The sequence below is a fragment of the Asterias amurensis genome, chromosome 21, assembly GCF_032118995.1.
Source record: "Asterias amurensis chromosome 21, ASM3211899v1".
NCBI classification, from domain to species: domain Eukaryota; kingdom Metazoa; phylum Echinodermata; class Asteroidea; order Forcipulatida; family Asteriidae; genus Asterias; species Asterias amurensis.
The window spans coordinates 7,852,947-7,865,904 of NC_092668.1; the positions used below are offsets into that span (position 1 = coordinate 7,852,947).

General features: G+C 41.9%; 2 protein-coding genes across 3 annotated transcripts in view; one reads left to right on the top strand and one right to left on the bottom strand.

Moving 5' to 3' along the window:
* LOC139952976 (transcription factor A, mitochondrial-like) overlaps positions 1–12,958 on the top strand; it is a 71,309-nt gene that overhangs the window by 19,115 nt on the left and 39,236 nt on the right. The window lies entirely within an intron of this gene.
* LOC139952975 (uncharacterized) lies at positions 3,132–5,214 on the bottom strand. 2 transcript variants are annotated; one of them, XM_071952327.1, is made up of 3 exons: positions 4,359–5,214; positions 3,889–3,963; positions 3,132–3,464 (listed from the first exon to the last, which is right to left on the bottom strand). In XM_071952327.1, the coding sequence occupies exons 1-3, from the start codon at positions 4,924–4,926 to the stop codon at positions 3,217–3,219; spliced, it is 891 nt and encodes a 296-aa protein (XP_071808428.1). In that variant the 5' UTR covers positions 4,927–5,214; the 3' UTR covers positions 3,132–3,216. The 2 variants fall into 2 exon arrangements, with proteins under 2 accessions (XP_071808428.1, XP_071808427.1); XM_071952326.1 differs by having other exon boundaries at positions 3,889–3,966.

Sequence of the window (12,958 nt, forward strand, 5' to 3'; positions counted from 1 at the left end):
TAAAGTTTTTGGAATACAAAAAATGTTAAAGTTTTTTTTTTCAGGCTCAAAGTCAAACATTGACATCTGGATTTTAAAGAAACAAACTCAAACTTAAATCTTAAAGTTTTGAAATAATTTGTTTAAACAAAAATCAATCTCTCTGTCACTGGTTCCAGTTGAATGAAAACATAAAATGATCATAACTCCTGATTGCAATGATGTACTGACTTGAAACTTAAGTCAAATATTGCTTCTGTCGTATAGATACATATGAAAAGATACAATTCAAAGAGTGCATCAATGGTTCCAGTTGAATGAGCTGAAACAATGAAAACCTTAAATGGTCATAACTTCTTATTGCAACGATGTACTGACTTGAAACTTAATACATTGCTTCTGTCGTATAGATACATATGAAAAGATAAAATTCAAAGAGTGCATCAATGGTTCCAGTTGAATGAGCTGAAACAATGAAAACCTTAAATGGTCATAACTTCTTATTGCAACGATGTACTGAATTGAAACTATTCTTCTGGAAAAGGCAACGTGTCCCTTTAAATGGTCATCACTCTTTATTGCAATGATGTACAGATTTAAAACTTGAATCAAATATTGCTGCTCACATGTAGATAATATGAAAAGATGAAAACCTTAAATGGTCTTAACTTCATACTTGTCAATGTCTCCACCCCTGTGACCATCAGTTGATCAAATGATTGGTTTTTCTGTCAGTCAATGGTTCTATCTGGCGATCGGCAGCTCGCCATGGCAGCTTCGCTGTCTAGTTTAAAAGAGGAGTAACAAGGGATTCTTTCCAGTCAGCGGGGAAAGTACCAGAAGTCAATGAAGTGTTAATAATGTTAGTAATAACCGGTAGCAACGTGTCCATACAGTTCTCAACAGATGTTGGCATGGGATCCAATGTGCAGGACCTACGTGTAGAATCCATAATAAGTTTTCTCACCTCTAATTCAGTGAGTGGGAGAAACCTATCAAACATGGTATCAGAAGTTAGATTAAAATTAGGCAAACTAGATCCACTGACATCTTGACAATTGAGCCTAGCATGAATATCATCAATTTTAGTTTTAAAAAAGCAACCCATCTCATAAGCAAGTTCTGTTTTATCACTGAATGGAGGAAGCTGATGATCAGAATGCTGTTTCAGTAACTTTTTGGTGACTTTGAAAAGCTTAGCTGGGTCTGAGGAGTTAACATCAATTAAGCTGGAATAGAATGAACGCCTAGCTCTTTCCATTAAACTATTCATGACATTCCTATGAGCCTTATAGTCATTCAAGTCCGAATTATTTCTTGTGCGTCGCCATTTCTGCTCAGCTTGTCTTCTTAACCTTTTCGCAGCCTTAATGCTATCGTTGAACCATGGGACTAGAGGCCGAACAGCAATGGATTTAACCATTTGAGGGGCATGACGATCCAGTGCACTAGCAAGGGTTGTGGTATAACAATGCACAAGTATAGTAGAAAACCAAAATTCCAAGGGAATTTAAGTGAAAGATTTCCCAAGTACGGAAAAGGTCGGTGTCAGATACCTTGTGTTTATTAGGTTGTATTGAACGGGTTTGGCGGTACATCAGTTGGATAAAATTTCAGGTGTTTTTAAAGGAAAACAACGGGAACACTGTTGGTTTAATTCCGTGTGTTTTCTTTGTTGTGATTTATATTATGTTATCGGGTGTTCATGTTTAATGGTTTCCATCAGAGTGTGAAGTTTTGGAATAATATTGAAATGGGCAGGAGTAAATCTTTTTCCGCTGGGGGATATGGTTTTTCTTTGTTTATTTCAATTTTTGTTTATTTATGTGGAGGTCATGTTCGTTCTTAGAAAGGCTGAACAATGTGAAGTAATTGGACATAAAATAATGTCTTTTGGTCGTGGTTGACATGGACCAATGGTTGGTAAGTCATGTAATGGTACTTGCATGTGTTTCAGTCTCAAAACAACCTGAAGATACCGCTCCCACTAGAAGGGTGGTATGCGAAGGTAGCTTTAAGTTGCTCATCAACCCACAATACCCCAAGGGAGGGGTAAGGAGTATTGATATAAATGGTAAATAAATGATGGCGCTGTCCAGTTCAGTGACATTTTGAGACTGTTGACTTAAATACCATAGGTTTGCAAACATAAATGTTTGCAAGGTGTATGGGTGGGGCCCATGTCAGTTTAATATATAATCTCTGCCAGTTGGCTTACTGTGACCGTAATTAGTGTCTCCATGTGTAAACATTTAAGGCATGTATTTATTAAGTTTGCCATAGTTTGCTTGAGGACGGATGCATGTCCTGGTCCTGAAAAAATGAAGCTGCATGTTAGGTACCGTTCCCCCTGCCCCTTCCTCTCCCCGCCCATGTGCTCTAATGCCTGCGTCCGTTCTCCATGATCCCCGTCCCATAGCAACATTTAAATAAAAGGTGCCGTTCCCCCGTCCCCCCTACTGCCCCTTCCTCGTCCCACATGCTCTAATGCCTGCCTTGGTTCTCCATGATCCCTCCCATAGCAAAAGTTGTACTGTACGCGCGCAGCCCATAGCAACAGTTCTTTGCTTGCACTGTAGGCGCGCGCTGCCCATAGCAACAGTTCTTTGCTTGCACTGTAGGCGCGCGCTGCCCATAGCAACAGTTCTTTGCTTGCACTGTAGGCGCGCACTGCCCATAGCAACAGTTCTTTGCTTGCACTGTAGGCGCGCGCGGCCCATAGCAACAGTTCTTTGCTTGCACTGTAGGCGCGCGCTGCCCATAGCAACAGTGAAAATGGCGCGGAAAACCCCACAAATTTTGGTGTTTTTTTGCTCATAAATCTGTTAATTTTGAACGGATTTCGATGAGTGTCAAGACAAAGTCAGCTCCTTTCTTCCGTGTTAATTTGGCGAGGTTTGATGCAGTATCCAGGGAGGAGATCCAATAACACACACACACACACACCAATACATGTGTACACTGCAGATTGAGGACATACTTTTCATACTATCCAATGGAGGACATTGCCAAAAGTCGAATGGTACCTATCGATGTGAGGACATAACACATGAATCCTTGTTCTTGCGGTTCACTAATGTCAATGTGTATACTGGCCTTCTAGGAAGTGTTGTTGGGGGTGGTACATGTATTTTCTTGTTCTTGGGGGGGGGGCAGGCCAAAGGTCTAGACTAATAATTTGGCTGTGCCTACAGAGTCACTCTAGGTTATGACTGTACTTTGGTGGTGCATGAGACCTTAAATTTGTTGAAGTGTCATCGTGTTTCTACAAAAGTCCTTAATGTTTCTCCAAGTTCTGGTCTGCAATGCCACAGGACAGGACGATTCAATGTCACGTTTCCCTGGAATCTTCTTCAGCAAAAAGAATCTCTGCAAGCCCTCGGTGACGTCTTTCTTTTCCTGGGCAGTCCAGGGGCGTCGCTTGAATTGTCGACGCTTGACTTGTTGATCTTTTGGAGCTGGATCCGTTTGGGTTGGTGGCCTTCCTACAACACACAGGAAAGAAGAGGTAAATTAGTCAACATAATCAAATGGGGCGTATACATAACCTAAATATGTTCATGTTACCGATGTGACATTTACTCCTCGAGTAAATCAATACGCAACTGAGCACAAAAGAATGCGATAAAGGTACCTGCAGAAAATGCCTGACAAGAAGCAGCCATCTTGTTTCATGCTACCGTACAAAATGAGTTGCCGAGATGGGCTAATCACTCGGCTGTGCCTACAGAGTGACTTTAGGTTATGACTGTACTTTGGTGGTGCATGACACCTTAAATTTGTTGAAAGCAAACGGAGTCTGGCATCTTATCGCATTTGGGTCTAGGGGGGTCGGTCAACAGGGAATAGGACCAGCATATGCAAGAGACCTACAAGAGATATAGGCAGTCACAAATATTACAAACTTACTGTCATCAACACTGTCCTCCAAAGCTGGGTCACACGAGTCACCTGAATCACTGCTGTCGTCATCGCTGCTGAAGCCTTCTGCAATAAAAAGAAATAAAACTTCTACAGTTAGCTTTGATTGCTTTCTGGCACACAAATAAAAATGTGTGCCAATCCGTTGGGTTGGGTGTGTGGGGTTTGGGGTGTACAGTGAATGATGTTCAAAATGGGGGGGGGGGGGGGGTTAGGTGATGACGGCCACAGGCCGAGTTATCATGCCCCAAAAACAAAGAGCAATTGTAACATTTAGGTATGCTTGCTTTTTGGCGCACACACCTAAACATGTTGGCCAATCCATTGGGGGGGGGGATGGGGGGGGGGGGGGGGAGGTTGTACAGTGAATGAATGTTATGAATGTTATGTTGTGAATGAATGAATGTTATGGGGGGGGAATTAATTTGGAAAGACAAGTTAAAAACAGGTTTGTTTACCTCCAGTAACATGCAACTCCTCCAAAGATTTGCCATGTTGCGAAACCAAGTTGCCTCTCTCCAAGCTGAGGAAAAGTCTAGACAGTTTGGTAACCCTCTGGACAGTGTCTGGCAACCGGTAGTACTCACGATGGACCCGCAAATCATGACCCATGAAGTCTGCAAGTGTTTCAAGCTGATGTTCATTCAAGGCCAGAATTTGTGAAACAGTCGCTACATGATTACGAAGCTTTGTAGACCGCATGCTATCAGCATTCTCAAGGCCCGCCTGATTTGCATATGCTCGTAGACAGTCGCTTCCTCGTATATGACCTGAGCCTCCGTAACAACTTCGTGCGAATAAGAATATATTGTCTTGTGCCACTCCAGCTGCATTTCTATTTGCGACCAGAGCCTTCAACCACGCCATCACATCAGTACCAAGAAGCACAGGAACAGTTCTGCCCCTCTTACCAACTATTTCAATGACTTTGAACATTTTACAGAGGTGCCATTCAAGATCAGTCATTAGGCAATCACCATTCACAATGGCTGCACTACTTCGCTTCTGAAAATCTTCAAGTTTCATTTTGGATACTTCCCCCTGTCGTCTGCGGTTGAAGATAATGAGATGGCACAGTGTGACTTCATTCAATTTCTTCCAAGCTGGTGTAATTTCATGGCCCTTAGCAGAGTGTAGGAGCTGCACTTCCCGGTTGCCAGTTTCATGAAGGAACGATGAGATTTTCACCACATCTGCATTTGTGGGGAGATCAGCAGGTTTGTTGCGCTTTCCTTGGTACAGTGTTCTGTGGGCGTGCGTTGACACAAGTTCTGGCCACTTTATTTCACATAACTGCCTAAACTGTTCGGCCTGTTCCGCTTTTTGCCTAAAATTAAACTCTAAAGCACTTGTTTGAAGTATGAGTGCACATCTCTTGATGGAATGTCCAATCTTGAGTGCTAGAGATGGAACGTGATACATCTGTTTTCCTTCACTGAAGCCGGCGACATCATGAACAGCCTTGACGATATCATTCAGATGGTGGGGATGCACGAATACTTCCAGTGATGCATTTGGTTGGTGGGTGTTTTGTCTCAGTTGTATAACAAGACGACCAAGTTCTCGTAGTTTGTTCCGAATGTAGCCATGTTGGGTAACATCGTGGCCAAGTCTAAGGTATTCACGTTTGGCAACTTCCAGAATCAAAGAATCATTCTTGACAATCAGACCAACATTGTCTCTCCTCATAGAACTAAGAACCTTGTTCAACTGGAAAGATACACCAGCAGGGGGTGGTTTTAACAAATCACTCTTGTTAGCTACTCGCCCCCTAACACAACCTCTCCTACTGCTACCATCAGTCTGTGCAGGGAGCGCAGGCTTAAGTGGGCACTGATGACGCCAAAGATCAAGACGCACGTAATAGCCATAACAATGTATGCATGGTCCATATGCGTGTGGAGATGCCTCATGATTTGGTCTGTATACTATAATAAGGACACCCTTTCCCTCTCTAAGGACTTGGCAATTGTGTCTGTGATTACCAATATTGCGGATGTATAACAGAAGTTTCTTGCGGGCACTAACGTCGGTCTCCGATGCTATCTCTACAACTTCCCTCTCCTCTTTGTGACGCGACTGAAGATGACGGGGTAACTTGGCCTGAGGCTCATCACAGTAAAAGCAATAGTGTTTTTTGTCCCATTTCCTTTGTCTACCGACATTATCGGTCTGCATGACTGTTACGGCACACTTCTCACTCGAATCATTTGTTTCACATCCTACAGCTTCATTGCTTTGGTGAAGCTCGGCAGTTTCTAACATAGCTTGTGGGTCATCGTCATCGCAGGCACTGGTGTTGGGGTTGACACAACTTGAAGGATCAGACTGAAAAATAGCTTGTGGGTCATCGTCATCCCAGGAACTGGTGTTGGGGTTGACAGACCTTGAAGGATCAGACTGAAAAATAGCTTGTGGGTCATCGTCATCCCTGCAATTGGTGTTGGGGTTGACACACCTTGAAGTATCAGACTGAAAACCTGATGTTTGATGGGCCAGCTAGCAAGGAAAAGATAAATGACATAATTAACACCACTGAGATATGATTAGGATTATGACACGAATTAAATATATACGGTTGAGTGGATCAGCGTGCCCTTAAATTGATAGGCAAATAATACATAAGCACTAAGCTAGTCAGAACTTAAAGGAACACGTTGCCTTGGATCGGTCGAGTTGGTCTATGAACAGCGTTTGAAACCATTTCTTATGAAATGCATATGGTTAGAAAGATGTTTTACAAGTAGAATATAATGATCCACACAAGTATCACTCCAAATTGCACGGTTTTCATATTACGTCGCGAACGAACACGGTCGGCCATTTATGGGAGTCCAAGTTTTGACTCCCATAAATGGCCGACCGTGTTTGTCGACGAGGTAAAACGAATACCACGCAATTTTGAGCCATATTTGTGTTGATCATTGTACTCAATGTGGCACGGATTGGTTACTATCCAGCTGTTACTATAAAGCGAGCCGCTTGCCGTAAACAGCAAGTGTTTTTGCACTCTGTTACATTTAGAGAGGACATTTGTTTGCCTCAACACGTCAACCTTGGAAAAACGTCTCAATTGTACAGAACATAAAATATTATGAAGACACATAGCATGTTATTAAATTAATATCGATGGAATTAATACATGACATCATCATTTACTCACCTTGTGCTCAAATAAGGAGCGTGTGATGCCATCATCACTGTAACGCACACAGTACTTGATTAGTGACTTCCCTGAAAAATGAAAGGCAAACGTTTGATTAATTTTCATTTCATTTGGGGGGTGGGGGGGGGGGGGTGGGGGAAACATACAACTTTGTGCCATCTTTAAAACGTGCTCTTCACGTAATGTGGATCACAATAAGGGTGTGAAACTGTCATTTCGTGTGTCCACAGTACAAAAGTAATGATACTTGTTTAAAGCCATTATACACTTTCGGTAAACAGTATTGTCCAAGTCCCACATTTGGTGTATCACAACGTATATCTAAAATAACAATCCTGTGGAAATTTAGGCTCAATCGGACATCGGAGTCGGGAGAAAATAACAGGAAAACCCACTCCTGTTTTCGCGCGTTTCACCGTGTCATGACATGTCTTTATAACAAATCCGTAATTCTCGTTAACGAGAATTTATATAGTTTTACCGTTGTCTCAAAAAGTTAAGCATTTCATGGACTCATATTTCAAGAGAAGTCTTTCACCATTACCTTCTGTAAACCCTGTAAATTATTTGTAAATCTGTGAACTGTTCCTTTTTTTTATGTACCGAAAGGGTGCAATGGCTTTAAATACCTTTGGTTATGGAGGTGATTACAGCTGGATACCATGACGAGTTTGGAGGCCACAGTGCCATGACGCTGTCCCCTTCATACTAGAAAGAAGACATAAAAATGATGTCACATATACGTTATTCATCGAACAAAAGTCGATCGGTTTAGTGGAACATGTCATAAGGGTCGCACTAAATATCGACAACTCACGACCCCTCACGACAACAATGTTTCAGTGCACTTTCACAGAACATTTTAACATAAGTCAAACATTCAATATATGCACAAGAGTCATATGCACCCAAATCACTTTAAAACTGTGGAAACAATTGTATTTGTAACTGTAGAAAAGGTGTTTGTGACCCCGAATTTAGTAACGAACGGCAATATCCGCCATGTTGTCTTTCAACGCACTTGGACGATTCTATGATACCGCAGGGGTGATACAATATGCAACATGAGTATTTACTCTTGTGAAAAATGTCTTTCATGGAGTTTAAAACTATATTATGTTTTAGTTTCCCCTTTTAACTCCGAATTCCAGAGTGGCGGCTTAGTTACTAACAAGAAAGAAACAATCATAAACATAAATTGGTCATGTCCTAAATCATTTAACTATGTGTTTGTTGACAAGTGTAAGGAATCGTTAACTGGTCAAACGACTGTATATAGTATAGAGATGTAGTCAGTACAGTAAGGATTTATTTAGGCCTACATGGCAATTTATTTACACTCGGATCACTCACCATTTCTTGTCTTCTCTCGAGAGCTGCCATGGGTCGAATGGTTGACTCTAGGGTCCTGGTGGATGCAATGCACTCAATGTTTATGATGCGTCCCCATGACAGCTGCAACCGGCCACGCTACCCGACTCAAATCGAATAAGCTAACCGTCATGCATAAATGAGTTCAGATTTAGAAATGGCCGCCTCTACTACCTACAAGAAGGAAACTTCATATCAACAGAGGGCGATGTAACCATCCAAGAGTGCTAACCCACCGCTCCGGCAACAGAATTGTGTTAACTCACACATACTCCTCTCGTAAATGACGTAAACCGAGGATTAGTCCCAAAAGCTTAGATATCTCAGTGGCGTCCAAACTGGCTATAATGCTGCATTTATCACAATTTTTCAAAGCGAGGACGTCCTCGCTGTGCTAAAAGTCCTCGATTTGCTAGTGTGTATTCACACCGAAGAGCTCGGTTTGCAGCGATGACAAGTACACGCACGCACACACATGTTTATGGTGTAGACCGTAGACTTCTCTTTGTTCTCCCATTGTTTGGACATAAATTATTTTTCAGACGTCCCCATTGGTTTTGTACACAAAATCTACCGAGAACTGTCCCCGATGTGACTTTTTCCCGGATCCCTTTTGTCAAAGTCCTTGGTTATCAATAGGATACATGCCCACCGTACACACAGCTACAGCACAGCTATTTAGATGACAATGTATTGTACTTTCTGTTGTTCCTGTATTGAAGCAATCCCCATTGGTTCTGTACACGAATGACTAGTGAGGACACCTGAAAACATAGAACCGACTAGTGAAGACAGGCACAGACAGGCACAGACAGGCACAGACAGGCACAGACAGGCACAGGCAGGCACAGACAGACAGACAGACAGACAGACAGACAGGCACAGACAGGCACAGACAGGCACAGACAGGCACAGACAGGCACAGACAGACAGACAGACAGACAGACAGACAGACAGACAGACAGACAGACAGACAGACAGACAGACAGACAGACAGACAGACAGACAGACAGACAGACAGACAGACAGACAGACAGACAGACAGACAGACAGACAGACAGACAGACAGACAGGCACAGACAGGCACAGACAGGCACAGACAGGCACAGACAGGCACAGACAGGCACAGACAGGCACAGACAGGCACAGACAGGCACAGACAGACAGACAGACAGACAGACAGACAGACAGACAGACAGACAGACAGACAGACAGACAGACAGACAGACAGACAGACAGACAGACAGACAGGCACAGACAGGCACAGACAGGCACAGACAGGCACAGACAGGCACAGACAGGCACAGACAGGCACAGACAGGCACAGACAGACAGACAGACAGACAGACAGACAGACAGACAGACAGACAGACAGACAGACAGACAGACAGACAGACAGACAGACACAGACAGACAGACAGACACAGACAGATAGACACAGACAGACAGGCACAGACAGACACAGGCACAGACAGACAGGCACAGACAGACAGGCACAGACAGACAGACAGACAGACAGACAGACAGACAGACATGATTTGGCTATTTATAAAGAGATGATGGTTGGATTTTCCTGCTAGCGATCCTATTATGTATGCCAGATATTTAGCTACATGTACATTGTAATAATAATAATAATAATAATAATAATAATAATAATAATAATAATAATAACACTTGTAATGCGCACATATCCACCCTGCTGGGTGTTCAAGGCGCAGTAAACCAAAACAAAACAAAACAAAAAAACACAACACAAAGAAAAACAGACACAACAAAATTAGTCATTGAAAACCTGTGACATAAGATAAGTTTTGAGAAGAGACTTGAATTTTGCGGTACAAAGACAAGATCGAAGATTAAGTGGTAGAGAGTTCCAGATGCGTGGCGCGGCTACAGAAAAAGACCTGTCACCCCATGAGTGTCGAGACTTGGGTTCAATGAGGAGAAGCATGGAACTTGATCGAAGATTCCTTGATGGAGTGTAAACTTGAAGCAGTTCAGAAATATAGTGGGGAGCCTTGCCATTTAGAGCCTTGTGGACAATGAGCATCAGCTTGAAGATGATTCGTTGAGAGATAGGGAGCCAGTGTAGTTATTTCAGAATGGGGGTGATAGAACAGGATTTTCTAGACAGTGTCACAATGCGAGCAGCAGTATTTTGGAGCCGTTGAAGTCGGGAAATCTGGTTGTTAGGAAGACTGTAGAGAAGAGCATTGCCGTTGTCAAGACGAGAAGTAACAAATGCGTGAATGACCTTTTCAGTGGCACTTTTGTCCAAGTACTTGCGAATCTTACCTATATTCCTGATGTGATATGATGATAAACGAACAATGTTGTTGATGTGTGGCTGAAGTGTCATCGATGAATCAAAAATAACCCCTAAGTTCCGAGCTTTCAGCGAGGGAGCTATCCGAGCATCACCGATGGAGATGTATGGCACTGAAACCTTAGTTAACTGTTGACGTGACCCAAATAAAAGGAACTCTGTCTTATCATCATTTAACTTCAGGAAGTTTTGTTGTGTCCAACGTCGAATCTCTTGGATGCATTTCTCAAGTCTTGCAATAGATGCATTGGCGTTTTCTTGAGAAGATTTAAACGTGATGTATAGCTGAGTGTCTTCTGCGTACACATGGTAATTCAGATTAAATTTGAGGATGATGTCACGAATCGGTAAAGTGTACAGCGTAAACCACTGCGGGCCGAGTACCGACCCCTGTGGCACAGAGAAGTTCAAAACAACAGGGTCGGATATCGCAGTGCCAATACATACATTGTATACAAACGAGTGGGCTTAACAAGGTATTTTGTTTGTGTATTTTTGGCTGACCATAGAATTTGGGTACTGTCTCCCCCAGGTACAGTTTGTGGTACAAAGTGCTATCATTAACTTGCAATCTATCAAGTTGTAGCAGTTGTCATGGAGGCCGTAGATATAAAATTGTGGCGGCTGAACATCTCCACAAGATGAGAACAAATCCTGAAGTACAAGGCATTTAAAGTAATACATACACATGTACATGTATAGGCTATCAATTGCATTTCAACTGAAGGTTGCAAGACTGCTGGATAACTCGAGGTGAATTATTTCCCTTCCAGTTTCCAACAGATATTTAATAAAATAAAGGTCTAAATTTGGTTCATTTAAGAATATTTCATATAAGACATAAGTAATCTATGTTAATGTTAGCAAGACTTCACCTACATATGTACTCTGCATGTTCCACATGTTAGCCAAATATCGACTCGACAGTAGTTGTAAAAAAAATGTAACTTGTTAAAGGCAGTGGACACTTTTGGTAGTTACTCAAAATAATTATCAGCATAAAGCCTCACTTGTTAACGCGTTATGTGTAGAGATTGATAGTATAAAACATTGTGAGAAACGGCTCCCTCTGAAGTGACGTAGTTTTACAATAAGAAGTAATTTTCCACGCATTTGATTTCGAGACCTCAAGTTTAGAATTTGAGGTCTTGAAATCAAGCATCTCAGAGCACACAACTTCGTGTGACAAGGGTTTTTTTCTTCTTCATAGTTATCTCATAACTCCGACAACCAATCGAGCTAAAATTTTCACAGGTTTGTTATTTTTTGCATATGTTGAGATATACCATGTGAGAAGACTGGTCTTTGACATTTACCAATAGTGTCCACTGTCTTTAAAGAAACCAATTGATTGATATATTGTGAATCAACTTTGATTGTTGTTTAAAGTCAAACATTTGTTTCTTTCAAGACCAGTATACAATAGTTGCATGCTGTGACAGGGTGCCCTGCAGCCGATTTCACAAAACTCTAGGATTAATCCTAACTCGAGTTAGGACGAGTAACCCGTCCTAACTTAGGATGGGTTCAATGCTTCCTACGTAGTTTGGTGAAATCGGTGTACTGGTGTACAATTGCGTGCAACAGTTGTTTTCTTTTACATGTACCTTGGTAACATTATTATTACTCTTCCCGTAGTTCTGTTGTCATCTCCAAACATTCTTTTGACGGAGTATGCATAGTTTAATAAGCAGACAAACAGTTGTTCAAATAAGAAACAATTCTTCACTGATGCCTCGAACCCGTGGCTGAGTACCGGTAGTACAAAGCGCCGAAAAATTGACCAATGTTGGGAACGATCCAGATGTACACCGGTTAACAACACTCCTTCGCACTTGGTTGGTTCTCGACCAATAAAATATCACAATATGTTACTGATGATTGTTGTAACAATAAATGTGTACCTTTGAATTAAAGCCATTGGACACTTTCGGTACAAAAAAAAAAATTAAAAGCTCACAGATTTACAAATGACTTACAGGGTTTACAAAAGGTAATGGTGAAAGACTTCTCTTGAAATATTATTTCATGCTTTACTTTTTGAGAAACCATTAAAACAATATCAATTCTCAATGTCAAGAGTTACGAATTTATTTAAAACACATGTCATGACATGGCGAAACGTGCGGAAACAAGGTAGGGTTTTCTTCGCTATTTTCTCCCGACTCCGATGACCGATTCAGCCTAAATTT

Bases quoted from the DNA above. Each gene is read 5' to 3' on its own strand.
- LOC139952975 (XM_071952326.1), bottom strand. From the start codon at position 4,926: ATGAAACTTGAAGATTTTCAGAAGCGAAGTAGTGCAGCCATTGTGAAT. The intron at 3,967-4,358 runs GTAAACAAACCT...TTTTTATTGCAG, and splicing joins GGAGTTGCATGTTACTGGAG to AAGGCTTCAGCAGCGATGAC. The intron at 3,465-3,888 runs GTAAGTTTGTAA...TGTGTGTTGTAG, and splicing joins GGAGGACAGTGTTGATGACA to GAAGGCCACCAACCCAAACG.